The 18,690-nt window shown below is 47.4% G+C and overlaps 1 protein-coding gene across 2 annotated transcripts in view; it reads right to left on the bottom strand.

Moving 5' to 3' along the window:
- LOC139375679 (calmodulin-lysine N-methyltransferase) overlaps nt 1–18,690 on the bottom strand; it is a 187,317-nt gene that overhangs the window by 50,296 nt on the left and 118,331 nt on the right. For both annotated transcript variants that reach the window (XM_071117485.1, XM_071117484.1), the window contains exon 4: nt 1,279–1,339. In XM_071117485.1, coding sequence (XP_070973586.1) covers nt 1,279–1,339 — 61 coding nt within the window. The remainder of the gene's footprint in view (nt 1–1,278; nt 1,340–18,690) is intronic.

Genomic DNA, 18,690 nt, shown 5'->3' with positions numbered 1-18,690 from the left:
GACTGGGGGCTAGGGTTGTTAGACTGGGGGCTAGAGTTGTTAGACTGGGGGCTAGAGTTGTTAGACTGGGGGCTAGGGTTGTTAGACTGGGGGCTAGGGTTGTTAGACTGGGGGCTAGGGTTGTTAGAATGGGGGCTAGGGTTGTTAGAATGGGGGCTCTGGTTGTTAGACTGGGGGCTAGGGTTGTTAGAATGGGGGCTAGGGTTGTTAGAATGGGGGCTAGGGTTGTTAGACTGGGGGCTAGGGTTGCAGGTCCTATGGTAACATGCTGTAGGTTAGAGCACCACATGGCAGCCATCGCTGCCTGACACTGCAGTAACTCTAATGAACTGTGGATACCTCCTCTTAGAAAGTGTGTGTGTGTGTGGATTGATTGGAATGCTACTCCAGCCGACTCATTGATTTCCCCCTCCCTAAGCGAGCCAGAGTCAGTGTCTTTGAAGAAGCAGTGACATTGTTGTGCCTTTATCTCCTGGTGGAAATAGGAGTTTGTATTGCAGCAGGGACATTAAGGTAATGATGGCTGTTGGGTTCCCTGTGGTGCTGCTGACATTGTGTACTGGATACACACACCACAGAGTCACACACTGACACAGACAATACCATCAATTAGAGGCACTTCCTTACATACACAAATGCACTTCTTTACAATTACTGCCACCCACACACAGTTACTGTACAGATTCCTCTCTCCCTCGACACAACATCCACAACCAAGGCAGTAATTGGAGTAAAGAAGGTCCATTAAAAACCAGTGTGCTGTCCAGTGCTGCTGTTATGAGCTACAGTGGGCTGAGGAGGCGGTGACAGGTAGCTATTTGGTCCAGTCTTTTCTTATTTTATCCTCCTCCCCTCGTTCTTTCTTGCTGAGTGGCTGATAACAGGGAGATAGACAGAGAGTGACAATCTGGCTGACAAACACACAACTCTATCTCGTGCACACACAAAAAACACACACAGCCAGGGGCTTGCATCCTGGTCTTCCTCCCTCCCTGTGAGTGTTGCGGTCCAGCTGACCTTCAGCGCAGCGCCCTGATCAATATCCCTCTCTTCCTCTCCTCCTGCCTCTTGAATGTAAAAACAGGAAATCAAAGGGTCGTGTACTGCCTTGAGTGCAAATCAAACATCCCACACACCTTTCAACTCTCTGCTCTCTCTGCCGCAGCAGCCTAACGCAGTGCAGGAGCCAGTGCCCACAATCTATTCTGCATTGTAATGCCTGCCTGGCAGGGACAGACTGGGGAGACAGAGGTCAGGGACCAGTCCAGAACCACTCACCTGAACATGTGGCGTTTCTTGAGGCAGTAGTGGGCCATCACCTCCTCAGAGGGCCATACACCTGGGAAAAACAACAGAGGACAACATGAAGACATACAACTATTGACTGGCATTATCTATTCACTCTCAGTCCACCACCACCATCAAAACCACAGGTACGGAACTCAATCATTTGAATGTTTACCGTACATAACCATGTACATGTCCATTTCATTTCCAACCAGGGTCAACTAGCCAATACAACCAAACTAACAACCTCTATATCTACACCAGAGAACTCCTCAACGTGGAGCATCCTTACACCCATCCGTCTGTTTCAACTACAGCAACACATAATAAAGCCCGTCTCCTCACGGTGTGGACCTAGTGTGTGTGAGTGTGTGTGGTGTTTTCTGAAAGCCTTCGACAGAGCTCCCACCTTGCCTGTGATACAAGCATCCCCTGTCTATCTGTCTCCCCCCTCCTCACTATGGCTCCTTAGACTTGTAAGCTGGGCAAATGTGTGTGTGTGGAGAGAGGGGGTCCGGTGGGCGATAATCACCAGGAGCGAGCCGGTCTGCCTGGCTTATCACCCACTACCAGCCTGCTCCTTCTGTTAGGTACAGAAAGTGCCATGAAGCTGCTATTGTCTCACACACACACACACACACACACACACACACACACACACACACACACACACACACACACACACACACACACACACACACACACACACACACACACGGGAGAGAGAAGGAGACAGACACACACTTCCTTGGCAGTGAAAGAAGTAAACACTAATTTGAATAAAACTTCAGCCTTAGCAGCTGGCTTTGATGGGAAGGCTGAGGCTCTGCTCAGCTCTGGTTGACTTTCTTTCTTTGTGTGTGTGTGTGTGTGTGTGTGTGTGTGTGTGTGTGTGTGTGTGTGTGTGTGTGTGTGTGTTCGTCTTGCAGACGAGAGGTAGCAGAGAGAGAATGTGTTCTCGAAAGAGAAACAGAGAGAGAGCGAGAGAGAGAGAGAGAGAGAGAGAGAGAGAGAGAGAGAGAGAGAGAGAAAAGGCAGTCGATATAATAAGCGGCTTACAGGCAGCCTCTCTCCACCTCTCAGGGCCGACACAGCTCGTCTCTCCCTGCACCGGCGGCCCAAAGATTAGCTCAACCAAGGAGGATTTAATAATGCCTATTGATAAAACGTCCAAATATTCCTCTCCTATTAAAAACAGGCCTGCTCACTCCTCACCCCGCAAATACACTCTGCTGGTCTCCTGATGAACCCGTTGACAGCCAGAGACGCTACAATTTACCAGGCGCCTGTATCACGCCACTTTAAAAGCGTAAGAGGCCAACCTGAAGCAGCGTATGGTATTTTAAATGTTTTCTCTGGTAGTCTGGTACTCTATAGAACATTTTCAAGGTTCATGATGAAGTTTACAGTGTTTGACTAACAGTGTGGCCTTCCTGAGTGGGGTTGGACAGTGTGGTGTGTGGGGTTGGACAGTGTGGTGTGTGGGGTTGGACAGTGGGGTGTGTGTGGTTGGACAGTGGGGTGTGTGTGGTTGGACAGTGTGGTGTGTGTGTGGTTGGACAGTGTGGTGTGTGGGGTTGGACAGTGTGGTGTGTGTGGTTGGACAGTGGGGTGTGTGTGGTTGGACAGTGGGGCGTGTGGGGTTGGACAGTGGGGTGTGTGTGTGGTGTGTGTGTGGTTGGACAGTGTGGTGTGTGTGGTTGGACAGTGTGGTGTGTGTGTGGTTGGTTAGTGTGGTGTATGTGTGGTTGGACAGTGTGGTGTGTGTGTGTGTGTGGTTGGACAGTGTGGTGTGTGTGGTTGGACAGTGTGGTGCGTGTGTGGTTGGACAGTGTGGTGTGTGGTTGGACAGTGTGGTGTGTGTGTGGTTGGACAGTGTGGTGTGTGTGTGGTTGGACAGTGGGGTGTGTGTGGTTGGACAGTGGGGTGTGTGTGTGGTTGGACAGTGGGGTGTGTGTGTGGTTGGACAGTGGGGTGTGTGTGGTTGGACAGTGGGGTGTGTGTGGTTGGACAGTGGGGTGTGTGTGGTTGGACAGTGTGGCGTTGGACAGTGGGGTGTGTGTGGTTGGACAGTGGGGCGTGTGTGGTTGGACAGTGTGGCGTGTGGGGTTGGACAGTGGTGTGTGTGGGGTTGGACAGTGGTGTGTGTGTGGTTGGACAGTGTGGTGTGTGTGTGTGGTTGGTTGGACAGTGTGGTGTGTGTGTGTGGTTGGTTGGACAGTGTGGTGTGTGTGTGTGTGGTTGGACAGTGTGGTGTGTGTGTGTGGTTGGACAGTGTGGTGTGTCTGTGTGGTTGGACAGTGTGGTGTGTGTGTGTGGTTGGACAGTGTGGTGTGTGTGTGGTTGGACAATGTGGTGTGTGGGGTTGGACAGTGTGGTGTGTGTGGTTGGACAGTGGGGTGTGTGTGGTTGGACAGTGGTGCGTGTGGGGTTGGACAGTGGGGTGTGTGTGTGGTGTGTGTGTGGTTGGACAGTGTGGTGTGTGGGGTTGGACAGTGTGGTGTGTGTGTGGTTGGACAGTGTGGTGTGTGGGGTTGGACAGTGTGGTGTGTGTGTGGTTGGTTAGTGTGGTGTATGTGTGGTTGGACAGTGTGGTGTGTGTGTGTGTGTGGTTGGACAGTGTGGTGTGTGTGGTTGGACAGTGTGGTGTGTGTGTGGTTGGACAGTGTGGTGTGTGGTTGGACAGTGTGGTGTGTGTGTGGTTGGACAGTGTGGTGTGTGTGTGGTTGGACAGTGGGGTGTGTGTGTGGTTGGACAGTGGGGTGTGTGTGTGGTTGGACAGTGTGTTGTGTGTGTGTGGTTGGACAGTGTGGTGTGTGTGTGGTTGGACAGTGGGGTGTGTGTGTGGTTGGACAGTGGGGTGTGTGTGTGGTTGGACAGTGTGTTGTGTGTGTGTGGTTGGACAGTGTGGTGTGTGTGTGGTTGGACAGTGTGGTGTGTGTGTGTGGTTGGACAGTGTGGTGTGTGTGTGGTTGGACAGTGTGGTGTGTGTGTGGTTGGACAGTGTGGTGTGTGTGTGTGGTTGGACAGTGTGGTGTGTGTGTGGTTGGACAGTGTGGTGTGTGTGTGTGTGGTTGGACAGTGTGGTGTGTGTGTGTGTGGTTGGACAGTGTGGTGTGTGTGTGTGTGGTTGGACAGTGTGGTGTGTGTGGTTGGACAGTGTGGTGTGTGAGTGAGCCAAGTAGAAAAGCTTTGATTGAGACATTAATAAAGCATATGTGGAATCTGATGACTGATCCTTCATTCCAATAACACTAACAGCTGTGGGAGATAGGTAGAGGGGATAGTGTGTGTGTAGCCTATCCTGGGGGAAGAGAACACAGACTCCCCTAGTGTGTGTGTGTGTGTGTGTGTGTGTGTGTGTGTGTGTGTGTGTGTTAGTGTCTGTGTGTGTGTGTATGTCTGTGCACGTGTGCATGTGAGTTCGCGCATGTGTTTTCCAGGTCGAGATGCACTCGGGGAAATGAGCGGATCATGAGGCGAGACCAGATTACTCTCTTCCCGAGGATAATGAAATCATTTCTCACCTTCAATTACCAGATGAGAAAAGGAGCTGCAGGGGTTTTGAGTCTGCCTTGGCTTGGCCTGTAGGCAGGATAAACTCTTCCTCCACCACGTTTGGCCCCCAAACCCCCCTCCACAACACATCTCTCTCTTTATTTGTAGCATTAAATGACCAACGCTGTAAGATGCATTAGGAGACCTGAGCATATGAGGAAGTCATTCAGCAGCATGTCCCACTGCAGATCATCACTGAATTACAGGCATTACTAGGACTTAGCCTATTATGTGTGGCACAGAGGTTCCAGGAAAGATCAGCTCATCCACCGCCCACCCTGTGGTCAGGATACAGCCTAGACCCAACATCTACTGAAGTGTATAGAGAGGCACAGGACTCATTGTCACGCCTCATGTAGGTATGTTACACAAATGGCCTAGAGAAGACTAGGACATCTTAAACAGAGGTGAAGGTAGACACACACACGCACTCTCACACAGGCGTTGAGGACTAGAACAGCTTTCTGTCAGTAGGCCTGGGCTTAGTAAGCAGTATAATTGTTCACATTTGATTTATTAGACAGTTACCACACAGGCTAACCCGTCTACAAATGGTAAAGCAGACACTGTACCAGCTAGCCATGGCAACTAGCCATTCTAACCAGATGACACCAGAGCCATGTATTTTACCCAACTAAGGAAGTGCCAACAGACAGATTCCCCGAGCATCAAGACAGCTTTCCTCTGACTGTGTAATGGGATCCTCTTACTGTCTACTAGTACTTGGCAAATCCCCATAGATCCAATTGAAGCCACACTACCAGACATGGACAGAGCAGGGTGTACAGGGGGGTAGAGGTAAGACTGGGGTGAACTTGTGACCTCACAAACTTTGGAGCGCAGCACCGGGCTAATCCAACGGGAGTGGCCGACACTAATCACATGATCCCCAGCCCCTATAGGCACGTACGTCTACTTCTGAGCTCCTCTGATAAGTTAGGTGGAATTTCAGCCATATTAATTGCTTACACTGCCCACCTATCCAGTGTCCTACAACCTAGCCGGCTCCCTTGTCTCAGAAGAATGGGCTGCTTTACATCAGTGGAAATGATTAACCCTATACACTGGGGGTAAAGGAAGATGGATCACTGCTATGAAGATGCAGGCGGTTCAGATTCTAGAAGACTTTACCTCTGTCTCTGTCCAAGCTCCCCCAGTCAGACCTCTACGCTGATCTTTTTAACAAGGAGCACGTGTGCGTCTAAGTTGAAAAATGTAGACACACACAAAGAAATTAAGGAGCACAATGAAAATATTTTAAGGTAGAATCTTTAATTTTCTAGGTGCACTGGTGCTCCTCAATACAAATTCCAGGTTGCAAAGAAAAATATTTAGGCGCATACGCAAGTACAATGGTTGCACTGTAGAGCCCTGCTAGTGCACAGCATGGGGCATATAGTGTGGCCCCAGGGAGAGGAGGAGGAGGAGGGAGAGGAGGAGGAGGAGGAGGAGGGAGAGGAGGAGGAGGAGGAGGAGGGAGAGGAGGAGGAGGAGGAGGAGGGAGAGGAGGAGGAGGGAAAGGAGGGAGAGGAGGAGGAGGAGGAGGAGGGAGAGGAGGAGCGAGAGGAGGGAGAGGAGGAGGGGGACAGGAGGAGGAGGGGGGAGAGAGGAGGAGGGAGAGGAAGAGGAGGAGGAGGGGGAGAGGCGGAGGAGGGAGAGGAGGAGGGGGAGAGGAGGAGGAGGGAAAGGAGGGAGAGGAGGAGGGGGGAGAGGAGGAGGGAGAGGAGGAGGGGGAGAGGAGGAGGGAGAGGAGGAGGAGGAGGAGGGAAAGGAGGGAGAGGAGGAGGAGGGGGAGAGGAGGAGGAGGAGGGAAAGGAGGGAGAGGAGAAGGAGGGAGAGGAGGAGGAGGAGGGAGAGGAGGAGGAGGAGGAAGGAAAGGAGGGAGAGGAGGAGGAGGGGGAGAGGAGGAGGAGGGGGAGAGGAGGAGGAGGAGGAGGGAGAGGAGGAGGGGGAGAGTAGGAGGAGGGAGAGGAGGAGGAGGAGAGGAGGAGGGGGAGAGGAGGAAAAGACAAGAGGCGTAGAGCGTACCCCCCCACCCTCAGGTTATCAGTCCCAGACGACGTCTGTAACCGTAGCAGCCAGCTAACCATCCGGCCAACCCAGTCCAGCCCGGCGGAGCTTTCTCCAGATGATCTCCACATTAACTGAGGACTCAGATAATTCTTAAGCCTCCTCCATTTCAGATCCAATAACGGATAAGAGCGCATTTCGGCATGATCAACTGGCAATCTGTCCCCTCACACCTCCAGTTTACTGCTCCTCAGGATTACTGCAGTACGGGGGGTGGAAGAGTTTACAAGGGTGGAGAGTGTGTGAGTTGGGGGGGGGGGGGGGTCTGTCTAGTTTGGACTGGGACAGAGGGAGGAGCAGATAAAAGGAGTGACAATCTGCATTAAAACATACAAATATAAAACCAGCAAGATCCTATACTACACACACAGCTATAAGACCCTATACTACACACACAGCTATAAGACCCTATACTACACACACAGCTATAAGACCCTATACTACACACACAGCTATAATACCCTATACTACACACACAGCTATAAGATCCTATACTACACACACAGCTATAAGACCCTATACTACACACACAGCTATAAGACCCTATACTACACACACAGCTATAAGACCCTATACTACACACACAGCTATAAGATCCTATACTACACACACAGCTATAAGACCCTATACTACACACACAGCTATAAGACCCTATACTACACACACAGCTATAAGACCCTATACTACACACACAGCTATAAGACCCTATACTATACACACAGCTATAAGACCCTATACTACACACACAGCTATAAGACCCTATACTATACACACAGCTATAAGATCCTATACTACACACACAGCTATAAGACCCTATACTATACACACAGCTATAAGACCCTATACTATACACACAGCTATAAGATCCTATACTACACACACAGCTATAAGACCCTATACTACACACACAGCTATAAGACCCTATACTACACACACAGCTATAAGACCCTATACTATACACACAGCTATAAGACCCTATACTACACACACAGCTATAAGACCCTATACTATACACACAGCTATAAGATCCTATACTACACACACAGCTATAAGACCCTATACTATACACACAGCTATAAGATCCTATACTACACACACAGCTATAACACCCTATACTACACACACAGCTATAAGATCCTATACTACACACACAGCTATAAGATCCTATACTACACACACAGCTATAAGACCCTATACTACACACACAGCTATAAGATCCTATACTACACACACAGCTATAAGACCCTATACTACACACACAGCTATAAGACCCTATACTACACACACAGCTATAAGACCCTATACTACACACACAGCTATAAGATCCTATACTACACACACAGCTATAAGATCCTATACTACACACACAGCTATAAGACCCTATACTACACACACAGCTATAAGACCCTATACTATACACAGTTAATGTACAGCTACAAACTAATTATAAAGGCAGACTAACTAAACGGAGCACAGAGATATATACACACAAAATCTTTCCCTCAGCCATTACATTACATAAGACCTTATACTATACACACATCTATAAGACCTTATACTATACACACATCTATAAGCAGTAAACCTGTGATCATTCCCAGAGATCTCCGTTCTGTCTGGCAGAGCCAGGATCTCTTTGCCTGCTCTGACTGGAGACAACATGGGAGGACAGAGAGACAGTCATCTATTTTACATTGGAATAGGGTAATTTCAATGATTTACAGTACACACACACACACACACACACACACACACACACACACACACACACAACCCCCTACAAAAGGGAAGACACCTCTGACAGGGTAAAAAAAAAAATTGGTCTCGCCCAACTGTGCACGTGAGGGCATTTTTTTAACCATCCCCCCAAAAAACTCCACCACACACACACAGAAAACACTGTGGCGGTCGCAGATAACACTTGCCTCCTCTCTCGGTAAACAACTTTTTGGATTACGGGCTGGTGTGGCAGGATAATGAGGGAGGCTATCTGGCTCGCCACGGCTGCATTGTCGCCTCACTCTCAGGGGCAGCGCCAAATCTTTATTCTGCTATTTATCCGCTGTTCTGATAGCTTACTTATCTGCCTTCAAATGCCAGGGCTGGAGGAATCTCATCTAGCTGCGCTGGGCGCGCGGAGGCCTCAGCCCTCTGCCCGGCCCCTGACAGTAAGTTAATAGATATATCAGAGCAGGGGCCTGGCTGCTAAGCTGAACAGATGAACAGGTGCAGGGCGTCATTGATTGATTAGCATAGGGAGAATGGCTGGGCTCCTTTTGACAACCCAAGATTAGGGCTCAGCCCAGGGCTTAAATTGCTTACCTTCCTCTGGCTAAGGAAGGCTCGGCTTTCAAAATACAGGTCTGTCACCTGGACCCAACGCTGTCTACTTGGGGAATGATAATGCATATAAACAATTAAGGAGGAGAGAGGGAGGCTGGAGGAGAGAGAGATGGAAATAAAATGAGAGAAGGGGAGATAGAGAAAGAGTGGATGAATCCCTTGACTAATAGGTTATTGTAAACTATGCGCTGTTGAAAATGGTGTTTTACCAGAATAAAAGTAAGCTACCAGAGACACAACTCTCCTCTGGCTATAGCCTACCTGCTGAAAGGGGCTTGCAATAGATTTGATTTGTTCAGGTTCACCATCAGCAACAGTTTTGGTCGTTTTAAATACGCATTGTTAACCCTTTGAGACATGGATTGTGTTTGTGTGCCATTCAAAAGGTTGAACGGGCTAAATAAAGATTTAAGTGCCTTTGAATTGGGTATGGTAGTAGGTGCCAGGTGCTCCGGTTTGTGTCAAGAACTGCAACACTGCTGGGTTTTTCACACGCAACAGTGTCCCGTGTGTATCAAGAATAGATCACCTCCCAAAGGAGGCAACTTTTCAGATTTTCTGGATTTTAGTTTTATATTCCGTCTCTCACAGTTGAAGTGTACCTATGATCAAAATTATAGACCTCTACATGCTTGAAAGGGAAAGATGCACATCCCTACTTCTCCTGTGTCTGTCTGTCCCATGCCTCAGTCACAACAGTGGACAGTTAGGCCTACACTCAGAATCATTATCACAATCAGAACAGATGATCATCAACCACCAAGCCTGCAAACAACAGATATAATACATAATGTTAGAGGCAATCTGAGATTTAATCAACAACAAATTGCCCACCCCGCCACATTTTAGGTAAACAGCTGAGGGATGGGGCTGGACAAACCCTCAAATTCATAGCTACAGAAGTAAGGACTGACCAATGACCATCCATGAGATGACATTATTACAGACATATGTGAATAGTTACATAGAGCTAATAGATGTGGACAGGTGTGAGTGTGTGTGTGTGTGTGTGTGTGTGTGTGTGTGTGTGTGCCAAACACACCTGTGAGGCGCATTCCCACGGGTAGCGCAAAGTGCTGACAAGTTCCCTCTGTCTCCATGGAAACATGCCGTCACTCATACGGCAGCATATATCCAACAGCGATGCAGTCTTCAGCCAACGAAATGTAACCAAACCCGTTTTCAAGTTGACATATTCCATGGAAACACTGCTGACAATTATATATGAACTGTCCTTGTCTAACCCCTGTCTTCAATCATAATCTGTCTGAACTGTCCAAGTCTAACCCCTGTCTTCAATCATAATCTGTCTGAACTGTCCTTGTCTAACCCCTGTCTTCAATCATAATCTGTCTGAACTGTCCTTGTCTAACCCCTGTCTTCAATCATAATCTGTCTGAACTGTCCTTGTCTAACCCCTGTCTTCAATCATAATCTGTCTGAACTGTCCTTGTCTAACCCCTGTCTTCAATGATAATCTGTCTGAACTGTCCTTGTCTAACCCCTGTCTCAATCATAATCTGTCTGAACTGTCCTTGTCTAACCCGTCTCAATCATAATCTGTCTGAACTGTCCTTGTCTAACCCCTGTCTTCAATGATAATCTGTCTGAACTGTCCTTGTCTAACCCCTGTCTTCAATCATAATCTGTCTGAACTGTCCTTGTCTATCCCCTGTCTTCAATCATAATCTGTCTGAACTGTCCTTGTCTAACCCCTGTCTCAATCATAATCTGTCTGAACTGTCCAAATCTAACCCCTGTCTTCAATCATAATCTGTCTGAACTGTCCTTGTCTAGCCCCTGTCTTCAATCATAATCTGTCTGAACTGTCCTTGTCTAAGCCCTGTCTCAATCATAATCTGTCTGAACTGTCCTTGTCTAACCCCTGTCTCAATCATAATCTGTCTGAACTGTCCTTGTCTAACCCGTCTCAATCATAATCTGTCTGAACTGTCCTTGTCTAACCCCTGTCTTCAATCATAATCTGTCTGAACTGTCCTTGTCTAACCCCTGTCTTCAATCATAATCTGTCTGAACTGTCCTTGTCTAACCCCTGTCTTCAATCATAATCTGTCTGAACTGTCCTTGTCTAACCCCTGTCTTCAATCATAATCTGTCTGAACTGTCCTTGTCTAACCCCTGTCTTCAATGATAATCTGTCTGAACTGTCCTTGTCTAACCCCTGTCTCAATCATAATCTGTCTGAACTGTCCTTGTCTAACCCGTCTCAATCATAATCTGTCTGAACTGTCCTTGTCTAACCCCTGTCTTCAATGATAATCTGTCTGAACTGTCCTTGTCTAACCCCTGTCTTCAATCATAATCTGTCTGAACTGTCCTTGTCTATCCCCTGTCTTCAATCATAATCTGTCTGAACTGTCCTTGTCTAACCCCTGTCTCAATCATAATCTGTCTGAACTGTCCAAATCTAACCCCTGTCTTCAATCATAATCTGTCTGAACTGTCCTTGTCTAACCCCTGTCTTCAATCATAATCTGTCTGAACTGTCCTTGTCTAACCCCTGTCTCAATCATAATCTGTCTGAACTGTCCTTGTCTAACCCCTGTCTCAATCATAATCTGTCTGAACTGTCCTTGTCTAACCCGTCTCAATCATAATCTGTCTGAACTGTCCTTGTCTAACCCCTGTCTCAATCATAATCTGTCTGAACTGTCCTTGTCTAACCCCTGTCTTCAATGATAATCTGTCTGAACTGTCCTTGTCTAACCCCTGTCTTCAATCATAATCTGTCTGAACTGTCCTAGTCTAACCCCTGTCTTCAATCATAATCTGTCTGAACTGTCCTTGTCTAACCCCTGTCTCAATCATAATCTGTCTGAACTGTGCTAGTCTAACCCCTGTCTTCAATCATAATTTGTCTGAACTGTCCTTGTCTAACCCCTGTCTTCAATCATAATCTGTCTGAACTGTCCAAGTCTAACCCCTGTCTTTAATCATAATCTGTCTGAACTGTCCTAGTCTAACCACTGTCTTCAATCATAATCTGTCTGAACTGTCCTTGTCTAACCCCTGTCTCAATCATAATCTGTCTGAACTGTCCAAGTCTAACCCCTGTCTTCAATCATAATCTGTCTGAACTGTCCTTGTCTAACCCCTGTCTCAATCATAATCTGTCCTTGTCTAACCCGTCTCAATCATAATCTGTCTGAACTGTCCTTGTCTAACCCCTGTCTCAATCATAATCTGTCTGAACTGTCCTTGTCTAACCCGTCTCAATCATAATCTGTCTGAACTGTCCTTGTCTAACCCCTGTCTTCAATGATAATCTGTCTGAACTGTCCTTGTCTAACCCCTGTCTTCAATCATAATCTGTCTGAACTGTCCTTGTCTATCCCCTGTCTTCAATCATAATCTGTCTGAACTGTCCTTGTCTAACCCCTGTCTCAATCATAATCTGTCTGAACTGTCCAAATCTAACCCCTGTCTTCAATCATAATCTGTCTGAACTGTCCTTGTCTAGCCCCTGTCTTCAATCATAATCTGTCTGAACTGTCCTTGTCTAACCCCTGTCTCAATCATAATCTGTCTGAACTGTCCTTGTCTAACCCCTGTCTCAATCATAATCTGTCTGAACTGTCCTTGTCTAACCCGTCTCAATCATAATCTGTCTGAACTGTCCTTGTCTAACCCCTGTCTTCAATCATAATCTGTCTGAACTGTCCTTGTCTAACCCCTGTCTTCAATCATAATCTGTCTGAACTGTCCTTGTCTAACCCCTGTCTTCAATCATAATCTGTCTGAACTGTCCTTGTCTAACCCCTGTCTTCAATGATAATCTGTCTGAACTGTCCTTGTCTAACCCCTGTCTCAATCATAATCTGTCTGAACTGTCCTTGTCTAACCCGTCTCAATCATAATCTGTCTGAACTGTCCTTGTCTAACCCCTGTCTTCAATGATAATCTGTCTGAACTGTCCTTGTCTAACCCCTGTCTTCAATCATAATCTGTCTGAACTGTCCTTGTCTATCCCCTGTCTTCAATCATAATCTGTCTGAACTGTCCTTGTCTAACCCCTGTCTCAATCATAATCTGTCTGAACTGTCCAAATCTAACCCCTGTCTTCAATCATAATCTGTCTGAACTGTCCTTGTCTAACCCCTGTCTTCAATCATAATCTGTCTGAACTGTCCTTGTCTAACCCCTGTCTCAATCATAATCTGTCTGAACTGTCCTTGTCTAACCCCTGTCTCAATCATAATCTGTCTGAACTGTCCTTGTCTAACCCGTCTCAATCATAATCTGTCTGAACTGTCCTTGTCTAACCCCTGTCTCAATCATAATCTGTCTGAACTGTCCTTGTCTAACCCCTGTCTTCAATGATAATCTGTCTGAACTGTCCTTGTCTAACCCCTGTCTTCAATCATAATCTGTCTGAACTGTCCTAGTCTAACCCCTGTCTTCAATCATAATCTGTCTGAACTGTCCTTGTCTAACCCCTGTCTCAATCATAATCTGTCTGAACTGTGCTAGTCTAACCCCTGTCTTCAATCATAATTTGTCTGAACTGTCCTTGTCTAACCCCTGTCTTCAATCATAATCTGTCTGAACTGTCCAAGTCTAACCCCTGTCTTCAATCATAATCTGTCTGAACTGTCCTAGTCTAACCACTGTCTTCAATCATAATCTGTCTGAACTGTCCTTGTCTAACCCCTGTCTCAATCATAATCTGTCTGAACTGTCCAAGTCTAACCCCTGTCTTCAATCATAATCTGTCTGAACTGTCCTTGTCTAACCCCTGTCTCAATCATAATCTGTCCTTGTCTAACCCGTCTCAATCATAATCTGTCTGAACTGTCCTTGTCTAACCCCTGTCTCAATCATAATCTGTCCTTGTCTAACCCGTCTCAATCATAATCTGTCTGAACTGTCCTTGTCTAACCCCTGTCTTCAATCATAATCTGTCTGAACTGTCCTAGTCTAACCCCTGTCTTCAATCATACATCTATATCATAATCTGTCTGAAGGAAAGTACATGAGACTAATAAAGGGTGAGGCAGAATAACACTGGGCTTTTTAAATGACCCTCTTGGTAACTAACAGACAGGGAAAATAAAGGGAGGGGGATACAAGAAGGAGAGCGAGAGGAAATTACATTCATGAGGATTCTTGTTTCCCATCCACCAGCACCACCAAGCCCTGATGCTTAAAACATGAGAGATAGATTTTCCATCTCACTGAAGAGAGGCCGGAGACAAGGGAGAGGAATCAGACAGGAGAGAAGAAAGGGAGGAGAGATGGGGAGAGATAGGGAGAAGAGGGGATAGAGAGAGACAGAGAGAGAAAAGAGAGGGGAGAGAGGAATGTGACTTGTATTCATAGCAGATAAATGCCAGTATTGTTCTGAGCAACAGCATCTCTAATCATCACCTCTCTCACAGAGAAACAACCACACCACATTGTTATGGTGTCCATGGTAACCACTCGGTAACCACACGGTAACCAGTAACCACTCTACACACAGAATCTGACAGTTTCTGGTACCTTTTTTGCATTAAGAATATTGAGACACACAACACACACTATTGCAGCAGGCATATATATCCACACACACATCTGTTTTGATTGACACACAATCAGTACAATATTGCTCCTCTGAAAAATGCCCAGTGAATCTGAATATATGCATGGTTTCCAATTCACTCCACAGTAATGTTGACAGGATGGGTCGCTGGTTTTAACATGTTCAGATTGGTGGCCAGACTGCAGTCAGAGAGGAGAAAACAGGTGTCCATGTGGTCTCAATGCTAAAACATTGGATCATCCACTAGGCTAAATCCTGGCCACGAGGAAATCCCTAATTTTACAAAGATATTCCCTCTTACACAACCCTGGTTAAGCTAGCTTAGAGACCTCAAGACTTAGATCACAGGGCAACCTGTTAAGAATTACACAATGAAACAATACAGAGATAGAAAACAAACACAGACAGACTGTGTACAGTACACACAGACTCCTGCACATGTTGGAATAAACCATCGTCACAGCAAACATGACCAAATATAGGTCTTCACACATTCTCTGACATCCTCACAAGCTCAACTGAAATACACAGATAGAAAAATAAATGGGCAAAATATTTTGTTACAATAGTCGCAATCTACCAGCAGCACCCCAGTAGGACTGTGTTGGTGGCTCAGTAGAAGACAAGGGCCAAACTATACATTATGCTAGCTACATCCATGGCTCTCTCTCCTTGACGCCAACACACACACACACGGGTCCTCCCTCTGTGTTTGTGTGTGCCGTGGCCCTGGGTGCCTGCAGGCCCCCTCTCTGCGTGACCGCTTAATTCTAAACGAAGATGAACGCGGTGATGTCCCCAGGCGTGCTCCAGGCTCACGCCGAGCTTTATCTAACCTGAAATGATTTTAACGCTCCGTTTGGAGCACATCCCAGAAGCAATGTCAGCTGCCTCCTCTCTTTTACTGCCAGGGAGAGGGAGGGATGAAGGGTGGGGAAAAGGAAGAGACAGGAGGAAGTTAACTAAACTGAGCTACTTGGGTCTGCTGTGACACAGGGACTTATCAGGGGGTGTTCCCCGTCATTTCCCGCAGGCCGGAGAGAGACGCAGTGTGTGATAGATGAACCAGGGAATTTCTGTCTAATTCAGGTGAAAAGACTAGTCCCTGCATCTTCCTTTCTCCCCTCTCTCTCTCACATGTCCTCCCTCTCTACAATCTCTTACCACCCTGATGCCTTTTAAATGTCACTTATTTTACATGCGCTACTTTGGGACGAGACGGGAACCAACAGCAATCACCACCATTATCCCCCTGGGGTGATGGTAGGTCCAGATGCATTACAAAACCCTCTTTGACTGGTCACACATTTACCTTCGCCACATCTCAAAAAATTAAGTGGCATTACAGGGAAACCTCTTGTGATCTGAACAGCATGGGCATAACAGGTAGCTCTCTCCCTCTCTCAGCCATTAAGTGAATTCTCCTCCCAAACGGCCCTAATCAAAGTGAAAGCCCTGGACAAAGCTCACCCTGGACACCACAAACGCAGCCCCCCAGGGGGGCATGGACCATTTAGCCTCCCAGTCCCCCCTCACTTTCTCTCTCTCTCTCTCACCCGCCCTCTCCCTCACTCCCTCTCTCTCACCCGCCCTCTCCCTCTCTTTCAGCCACCCACTCCCTCCCTCCTTCTTTTCTACGGTAAATGTCAAGTGTCCCAGGGGATTATTCTGCTAGTGCTACAGGTCGCTTCAAAATAGCATCTCCTACCTGAGGAGAGTGAGAAGGACAGATAGAGAGAGAGGGAGAGACAGAGAGAGGAGAGAGAGATAGAGACAGAAGGAGAGGAAGAGGGAGAGAGAGAAAACGAGAGAGAAGGATAGAGGAAGAGCTTTTAGCAGTCTGAGTAGGGGTATAATGGAGTGCCCCTCTGCTGCAAGAGAGGAGACAGCAGGGTCGGGGGGGGGGGGGCTGTGAGAGACACTCCACTCTTAGTGTCAGACAAACACATCCTCTTTCAGACTCTCTCTCCGCACCAGACAAAGTATCAGTCGCACAAATTAAAATGAGGTTCTCTTCTATCCATGATTAACACTGCAATGCCCTCTTGACCTCTCCACGCATCCACCATTCACATCATCAACAGACAACCCAGGCAGAGAACTGTTCGCCAGCCACCAACTGCCACACACCTCTTGTACACACAGACGGCAGCTCAAGTAGGCACAATAATTTGTGAAACATGTCCGTGTGTGTGTTTGTATGTGTGTGTGTATATGTGTGTTTGCATGTATGCGTGTGACAGGCCACATTATCACTTCCCTGACACTTCTTCATCTCCTGGAAAGGCATGAGAGGCGCCGGGGCAAACATCAGACCTGATATGCTGTAACAGACAGAAAGACAGCTAGGGAGAGACATGTTAGCCATGGTGCTAACGCTAAGTGTGACAGCTCCCATTCAGGGAGAGCCTCGTCACGTCCCTCTCCTACTCAGCTGCAGGCACCAGGCTCTGGGCATGAAGGCATCAGACTTCCAGACTGTTAGTGGTGCTAACATGGGGAGGAACCAGGGAACAGCTTGGATCCTGATTCCTATTTTCCACCCCATCCATTCCCCTATCTAACGACTTAGCCTTAACGCGTCCAATGACCCCGGGTGATCATCATGACTGGGCCCTGGGACGCACGCCGTCACACACAGACACTTAGAGACACACACACACGTGTCTTACACAGCTGTGCCTACATTTGTTTTTACTATTGACTAGTGTGCAGTGGAGAAGCAGAGTATTAAGACAGAATTAATCATGTTGCGTTAAGTCAAAAACCTTGGATGTACTTTACCTATCCTGGCTTTTTATGCCAAAATGTGCTGTAGATGCTAAAAGTAGATTCCTTCTCCTATATGAAAATCCAGAGTACCGACAGTACACGCAGGAGCCAGAAGGAGAATGCAGGAGAGATGACAACATAGAGCATGGAGGGATGGGGGGGTGGATGAAAGGGAGAGAGAAAGGGAGATGGACAGCACCTAGATGGGAGATCAGGTTAGAATTGGGGCAAGGCAGCAGGAGAGGTGAGTCCGTTTCATTCCTTTCCTCTAGAGCACCCCAGGGCCCCCAGTTTCCACAAAGCCCACTGCACCTCAGTGCTCCCCCGGGGCAGAGTGACCATAACGGCTCTATTCAGAGCCAAGCGGAGCCGGAGGCTGGTGAGGTGTTTGGGGCACTAATTGGCCCACTCTGATATGCTGATTGTGTGAGCACCACTGTCGTGTTGCGTACCTAAGTAGGGTCATTTCCCCCCGCGTCTCCTTTCAGAGCAGTAGGGAGGGCCAGCGAGGGGCCCAGGAGTGGACTATTCACCAAGAGCTGCACAGCACTACAATCAAACTACATTTTTTGCTACGACTTCCACACAAAATACATGGACATGTGAATGCAGACACACACATGCAACCACCACAGGTGGGACACACACATGCAACCACCACAGGTGGGACACACACATGCAACCACCACAGGTGGGACACACACATGCAACCACCACAGGTGGGACACAAACCACACACAAATGCATATGTCCCTAACAGTGCAGTAATACATTATAATACACAAAAACACAAAACATTTAAATGAAGAAATGAAGAAATATCAGAACAAGCAATGTCAGAGTCCAGAATATACATATACACTGAGTGTATAAAACATTAAGAACACCCCTCCAATGCTTTCCATAGTTGTGTCATTGGCTGGATGTCCTTTGGATGGTGGACTGTTCTTGATACACATGGGAAACTGTTGAGTGTGACAAACCGTTCTTGACAAACCGGTGTGCCTGACACCTACTACCATACACTGTTCAAAGGCACTTCAATCTTGTGTCTTGCCTATTCACCCTCAGAATGGCACACATACACAATCCATGTCTCAATTGTCTCTAGGCTTAAA

This window comes from Oncorhynchus clarkii, chromosome 20 (genome assembly GCF_045791955.1).
Source record: "Oncorhynchus clarkii lewisi isolate Uvic-CL-2024 chromosome 20, UVic_Ocla_1.0, whole genome shotgun sequence".
NCBI classification, from domain to species: domain Eukaryota; kingdom Metazoa; phylum Chordata; class Actinopteri; order Salmoniformes; family Salmonidae; genus Oncorhynchus; species Oncorhynchus clarkii.
The sequence above is the reverse complement of the archived record's forward strand: the minus strand, read 5'-3'. Positions and strand labels throughout refer to the sequence as shown.